The following is a 7748-nucleotide window of genomic DNA, read 5'->3' on the forward strand; positions in this document are numbered from 1 at the left end:
ATATTATATATATTATTACTTTTCCAGTCATACATAAATCTATTTCTTGGCTACAGTTTTGATGTGGTTTAAGTGTCTACCTCAATTATATTTGCTGAGCTCAACAAAAGGCCAAAAACAGGTTGTTCTTTTGTAGAAGCACAAGATAATTTATCTCAGCCACTCCTGCTCATTTTCTTCCTGCGGATTTGTTTGTGATGGTTCTAAATGCCTTTTCAACACGGACACATTTACTTTGGGACCTCCAGTAAATTGCTTTCAAAAAGCCATTCACGCATCATAAATGCACAACAATGTTATGGTAATGTTTTTAAAAAATAATGAATATGTGTGAGCTTTTAAAAATATATATATTTACACCAGCCTGCCCCTAATGCTCTTTTAATTAGGTAGATGTATCACTGATAGGATTTCCCAAAACACACCATTCCACTTGTTAGTGCCAACTGCTGTCYCCTGAGGTTACGGTTCTAATCTGTGTTCAGAAACATGGTCTACTTCTGTCTGAACTAGTTCTGGGCTAAACKGTCTTCTCAGAAGACAGTTTTCGGATCAGCTCAAAAACCCAGATTTCCTCTGTTTTAACATTGAGTTATCTTGTGATTATTAATTAAACTGTAATATATTGCATTATTCAAGTGAAGTAGTAATTTACTGTGAAGTTCTTCATTATACAGCAGTTTCTATTTTGTTAAAAAGTTGGCTTTCAACAAGACATTTTGGATTAATAGAAAGTGAAGATTGGAAAACCTCATTATAGAGAAGTTAGACTTTTCTTTTTGCTTTTAATATTAATTCATAGTTATTTACTAATAGCAACTTTATCCTTATATGTTTGTATGTATGTCTGTGTTACTGTTTTTTTTTAAAGCAAAGTTATTTGTATAGGATTTTCACTAAAAGTTGAATTACAGTCTGGGGTGGAGCTAAACCTTTTTTTTTATTTTATTTTTGCAAGGGGTGGTCAATTTTACGGGGGCACATGCAAAGAAAAATTTTAAATGACCACCACAGCTACGGTAATTCCACATGGCTTTAATTCAGCTGTTGTAAAAAATATTGAGCAGAAATTTTGTGGCCGTTACTAAAAATGATCCAAAAACATGCTGACTGCTATAGTCACAACTTATTATTCAGCCATTTTAGACATACAAGGCTGAAGGTTTGTGTGGAAGTAGCCAAAAACAATCTTTACCAAATGTTAAATGCTACGAAAAAAATTTAAGATGGTCATCAAAGTTAACTTTAAAAGGCTATAATTCAGCCATTTTAAGACATAGGGTGATGAAATTTGTTGTATAGTAGCTAAAAATGATCAAATGCTGATGGTAATCTCAAATTAAGCTAACCACTCAGGCTAATACTAATTTTATAAGGGCTACAATTCAGCCATTTTTGAACAAACACAGCTGAACATTTTTATATAGTACAGTAGTATCAGAGAGCAATTTGCAAATACAAAATGCAAGATCCCCATCCACTTGTTAATTAGATGGGGTGGCCAGTCTAGGGGTGGGACTTGCCACCCTGGCCACCCCTCTGGCTCTGCCCCTGATTTCAGTAATTATTAGTTGAAGCTGCTACTTTATTAAATCAAGCTTTTGTAGCCTGCTTTTAAGTGGAAAATCTGCACATATTCACAGTTGACTTTGCTTTGATTTTTTTAAATATGTTGGCCTCAAGACTTCAAGGCTCTCTTCTCCAGCCTGCAACATACGTATATACTGTATGTTTCAAGGACATGAATAATATATAAATATTTGAATGGTCACATAACTGTGTGCACAACGTAATACAGATAATTCGCTTTGGTTGTCTCTCGAGGGTGGGTAATTTATACTGAATGCATTAATGTTAATTTACATAGACGTGACTACGTTTTAGAACAGAGCAGTCAACTGTTGAAAAATAAGCTTTCTAAAATTTATGCAAAAATGGAACTGTTGCTCTTTGGTGCTCCACTCGGGATAAAAGACAATCGCGCTGATTATGACAACCTCAGAAAGTGCATGGATTCAGATAAAGTTTTAGTTTTCCTGAGACAGGTTGAATGAACACTTATTTTATTTTTCAGCAGCAGAGACGTCAGTCAACTTCAGCCTCAGAATTTAAAAGTAGCAACAGGAAAGAACTTTAAGTGTCTTACCATTTCCTCTTTTAAGATTAATTCAGATGAGATTTAAACAAGAGATCAGTCAAATGTGTCCAAATTACCATGCTTGGGTAAAAATGTTTAAAGAAGGTTAAAACAGGAAGAATTTAAGGGGATGCTGGAGGAACGTTTGTCTTGAAGATGAACTGTTATCGGACGAAGGAAGTACTCTGTACACAGCAGGACGATATTTAGACAAAAGTATGATTGATTTAGAAAGAAAACACAAGGAAGCAGGAAAAAGATGAGAGGATGGAAAGTAACATACATGTATAACCTGTGACAGGTCAGTTTATCCCTCATAATCCAAACATTTTTTTTTCTGTAAATCAAATACATTGATCAATTAATTACTTTGTATCTAAAGTATACATAAGTAAATGTTTATATACAGCTCACCATCCAGTTTAAAGTAGTGCTAAAAATATGTTATTTAATTTGACCCTCTTTCAAAAACCCTTATGCCAAGTTTAATGTGTAATTTAGTCAACATTCYGAAGCTCTTCTGTTTTACGCGTCTCTCTTTAAAACATTTTATTTAACCTCTCAGCTCCTGTTTCATTAAACCTGATTTTCCTTAATAACTCTTCTTGCCTCTCTGTGCCGTCATCGTCACTTTTCATGCCTCTCCTCTTCCCGCGCTTGTTCCATATGAGACCCTCTCATTACAGTCGTCATTTATCTTTCATCATCTGCTCTGCTCTGTGTATTTCTAGTGCTGCYGAGCTGTCACCTTCAACTCTTTCCATTTACTGGGAACATAAAAGGAYGAGGTGATCATGGTTCACAGGAAGAAGCAGTGAGTCTTTTGGGTCTTTTCTTGACTTAGTATTGCTTTTATTTTAGCTCAATGAGGAGTCGGTATTTTCTGCTGATCTGATTAGAGGTCTAAAGAGTATTAAACCATTACAGATATCCTGGAAGTCATTAGGTACTTTTATATTAATGCTATAATAGGGCCAAAAGCATAATTTGCGGAAAGCAGATAAAAATTCTAAATAATGGATTAAAAAGATTAAAAGCATCAAAAACAGCAGAGAAATAAATGTTTATCATGGTGTTTATATTTATTCTCACCTGTATGCCTTCAGTTATAGGCTTTGGTCCATTTACATATTATCTCCCCACCTTTGGTGTTTTTAAAGTGACTGTACTCTGTRGAAATGAGTCATCCAGCTTTTCAAAGAAGGTTGAGCAATCTTGTACACATTTATTCTAATRGGCTAGAAGCTGAGGTTCTCTATAATTTGAGGTTGTTGGCTGMAAAATGAAGCATAAAACAGTTTGAATTGCTCCTAATATAAAATCCATTTGTACGTTTGTGTAACCTTTGACCCAATTCAGGCATTTTAGTAATTATTCAGCGGGGAAATGGCACTGATAGTTCAATAGGGCAGTCTATTGAAGCGGCCCTTTTCTTACTGAATTTATTTTCTGCCACTCAGAGGTGTTGATCTCCATGTGCAGTGTGTGCTTGCAACTGATTTTCATTCCASATTTTTGTGTCCTAATAATATTTGTTTTATCACAAATAAAAAGTCTTGAAATTATGCAGACAAACATGTATGGTTCAGAAAATATTGACTCAGACTAATAATTAACTTTTTTTCTACAAAAACATCTTTTTTGGTTACTGCATTGTTCAAAGAATAAAACAACAAAATATACAACCCCTGGCAAAAAATATGGAATCACCAGTCTTGGATGAGCTCTCAGACATTTCATTCTGTAAAACAAACTCAGATCACACTATATATTCAACTAATGTAAGGCTGAATGTAGGCAGATACTTACCTTTTTAATTTACAGCTCAGTTTATTTAACACTTAAAATTCAACTTTTGAATACCAACTATGGTTAAGTATAAATCATCTTTATTAGTYCTAATCATCCACTGGTGCTAGTATAAATAATTTTTATTGTAACTCTCTAAATTATGATTTAAATCACAAAAAATGGTGTTTTTCCCCCACTGTAGGTCTGTGTGAAGCTGCTGTGGCTGGACACCGCAGGGAGGAACCTGAGGAAAGATGAGGAAGAGCAGGAGTGTTCTCACAGTGTCTCCCAACWATGTAAGTCATCATGTAGGCTACCCAAAATATCCCAACAGTTATGTAATTCTCATCACTATTATATGAACATTTACTTCTGACAAGATGAGCTGACAAGTGAACATTTGAATCAATACAAATAAGAAGTTTTAAGTTTTTAAAAAAAGCAAACTGGAGATTTAATTATATTTTTTTTAAATAAATTTTTAAATTAACCAACAGAAGAGCAGAAAGAAAACTGTCAGGGGTCAATTTACATTAAAAGAATGAGGATCTTTACCATAATAAAAAGTTCAAGTAATTTTTGGTTTTGATGCAGGATCGAGGTTGCTTTACTTTGCTCTCGCAGTGTTCAGGTTTTCTGCTCTACATCAGTTTGTGTGTGCTGTGACAGCTTCTCTGCTTTGTGTAGTTCTCTCTTCCTCCCCGTGTTCCTCTTTCACAAAGTTTGACTTTTATTRGGACCAGAGGTTCCCCAGACTTTTTTTCCTACCTTGCAAACTGATAGACATGGTCATAACAACTCTTGTTTTTTTTATCTGTGTGTGTGTGGGCACGTTTTTGCTACGTCGTGGGAACCATTTTCCAGAAAGAGGCAGCCACGTGGGGATTGAATGTGCATAGTGGGGACCAAAGCCTGTAAGGTTAATCTTTGGGTAAATTGTCAGGTTTAGGCTATAAAATTTCCAGAAAATGCATGGATGTCAATCCATGGTCCCCAGCGGGGTATAAAAACAAACCTGCGTGTGTTTGTGAGAAAACATGGTTAATTTTATAGCGTTTCTGAAATGGCTTCATTATGAAAAAATAATTTTAAAACCACAAAAATTATTCACCGATAATTGGACGTTTATGTTAACACACAGACTTTTGTTTAAAAAATTGTTTCTGTGCTGTAATATAGATGTAAATCCTTCTATCAAACCAGAAAATGTATCACTCTGGAAGGGGGTGTGTCATTTGGATTCAAAGACACAGCCTCAAAACAAGTTGATCTGAGAGACACMTCAGAAAAGAGGTGAAAGGGGCTTGAGGGGTTATATTAATGAGGAATTCAGTCGAAAGCATTACAGTTCCACTTTATATAGACCCCAACTGAATGATTTAAATGTGAAAAATAAAGGATATGTGTGCTTTTAAATCTTTCTTCTGATCTGCATGACTTAGTACATAATGTAACGTGTCAGGGGAAGCTGATGTAGAAGCAACTTTCATTAGTTTTTATGTTTTTATCTMAGACTAATGATTTGTTTCGTCAGTTTAAATTTGCTGTGAACACAATTATCAGTGTAGCTTTTGTTAGTGTCTGTAAACACTTCTTTCACTGAAGGAAATGTACAGAATAAACAATTAATAGATGGTATTTGATGAGATAAGTTTTTGATTTTCTATCACTAACAAAAAAGATCTTTAATTTGTGTTGATTCCAAGATGGCGGCGCCTTTGTTCGGCTGATCCATCTCATGCTCCTACTCCTGTTTACGTTTTTTTTCTTTATATTTTTACGCCTGTTTTTGATTTTTTATCTCAAACACCTGGTCTTACCTTTTGCCCTCTGACCAACATCAACATCTTGGCTGTTGCATCCCCTCAGCTCCAATATGACCGTCAGTCTCTGCTGTCGATTTGGAGGTCAATGGAGCGGCCTTTCTCCACTTGGGAAGACTACAGCCACGCTCATCCTCCRCCACCTTTCCTCCATCTCTCGGAGCCAGACAGGCATCTGATCTGTCTCCCTCACTGTYGTGATGGTCCAGCGAGGAAACAAAAAAGGCAAGGCTGTCGCGCAGGTGYTGTGTTGCGGAAAAGACGCKCTGCTGGAAGTGCCCCACCTCACMGAGTCCGGCCTCGCTGCYGCCTCTACCTGACCGGGACACAGGACACACAGGACACACATCGCTCTTGGCCCAGTCTCTCRGCGATGTTTTCCTCACGAAGCTGGAATCACGACTCCGGGACTGAACCTCGCAGCAGGAACCTCACTCAAATCCCCCTGGTTTCACCGCAGGACCCCACCAGCTCTCCTCCACTCCGGATGATTCTTCTGAACGCGAGATCCATCTCAAACAAGGCTCTTCTGCTGAACRACATGTTCCCCTCTAAAGATCTGGATTTTATGTTCCTGGTCGAAACCTTGCAAAAGAAGGATGATCATTTCCACCTAAATGAACTTCGCTCTTCTGGCGATGCGGTTCTCATAACGCCTCGGCTGGATCGGCACGGTTGAGGCCTAGCAGCCTTACATCGGGACAGTATCTCTTGCCGACTGGTAAGCACAAGGACTTTTTCATCGTTTGAATCACAGACTCTTAAGGTTGGTTCTTCGTCCCCTTTTTACTGTATCCTGATTTATCRCCCCCCTGGACCAGCTACAAACTTTCTTAAAGAATTTGCTGATTTTTTATCCTCCGTGATAAAACTGGACCACCTTTTACTGCTTGGTGACGTTAACTTTCACTTTGATGATGCAGACTGCAGCGTAACCCGCGATTTCATYTCCATTCTGGACTGTTTTAACCTTATTCAACATGTTTCTGGCCCCACTCACCAGGGTGGTCACATGTTGGATTTGGTTTATTCTCTGGGCTTGAATAATGTGTGTGTTGAGGACTTGCAAATTAGCAACCATTTTGGTGTGTTTTTTGATGTAATTTCTGTCTTGGAGCCTCCTCCCCCCAGACAACAGATTCAGAAAAAAGATTCTGAAGCAGGATGCTTTTGTCACTTTTTCTGCCTCTTTTGACCCATCTGTCCTGTCTGCTATAAACCAACCAGATGATTTTATGCATTTATTAGACCATCACCGTTCAACTGTTTTAATGACTGTACTGTAACAACCACTAAATCCTCTGCTGTTCAAACACCTACTCCTTGGATAAATGAGACCATCCGCTCTGCTAGACGCAAATGTAGGCAGGCAGATCGTCTCTGGAAGTCATCAAGTTTAGAAGTGCACAGGCTTCACCTTAGACATCTTAGATTATCACTGCAGACCATGATAAAAAATGCCAGGTCTCAATATTTTGCTCAGTTGGTCACCCGCTTTAAGAAAAACCCCAGGGGTCTCATTTATAAAGGATTGCGTGGAAACCATACTAAAAGTGAACGTACGGCAAAAAGGCGGAAATGGTGTACGCCAAAAAAATTTCAGATTTATAAAACGGTGCGTACRCACGTTTCTGCGCATCTTTCCTTTATAAAYCACAGCCGCACGTCAGAGTTTGCGCACGAGGTCCCGCCTCAGGTTCTACCCTCTACACACCCACATTCAACYATAAACAGTCAATGTAAAGTACCTCATGAATGTTAAGATGTATTTAAAATACATGTTGGCATTGATCAGTCAGCTGATCAATGCCAACAAAAGTGATTGGTTCAGACACGCTCCTTCATGCGTCTGGAGGTTGACAGGTGCTGACTGACAGCTGCTCATGTGAACAGAATGTCTGTAACTGACACAGATTTTACTTGATTTTGCTTTAGAGTAATCTAACAATTTTATAAAAATCTCAGCTTCAAATTAATTTTTCATCAGAGCCTACAGG

At 37.7% G+C, this 7748-nt stretch overlaps 1 protein-coding gene across 2 annotated transcripts in view; it reads left to right on the forward strand.

Annotated features, from left to right (window-relative positions):
* pde4ba (phosphodiesterase 4B, cAMP-specific a) overlaps positions 1-7748 on the forward strand; it is a 177470-nt gene that overhangs the window by 11551 nt on the left and 158171 nt on the right. Inside the window, exons 1-2 of one of the 2 annotated variants that reach the window (XM_014007384.1) lie at positions 2867-2951; positions 4131-4224. In XM_014007384.1, coding sequence (XP_013862838.1) covers positions 4183-4224 — 42 coding nt within the window. In that variant the 5' untranslated portion in view covers positions 2867-2951; positions 4131-4182. Of the gene's footprint in view, positions 1-2866; positions 2952-4130; positions 4225-7748 lie in introns of those variants that run through there. The other variant, XM_014007383.1, reaches the window with a different exon arrangement.

This window comes from Austrofundulus limnaeus, unplaced genomic scaffold (genome assembly GCF_001266775.1).
Source record: "Austrofundulus limnaeus strain Quisiro unplaced genomic scaffold, Austrofundulus_limnaeus-1.0 Scaffold41, whole genome shotgun sequence".
In the NCBI taxonomy this organism is placed as follows: domain Eukaryota; kingdom Metazoa; phylum Chordata; class Actinopteri; order Cyprinodontiformes; family Rivulidae; genus Austrofundulus; species Austrofundulus limnaeus.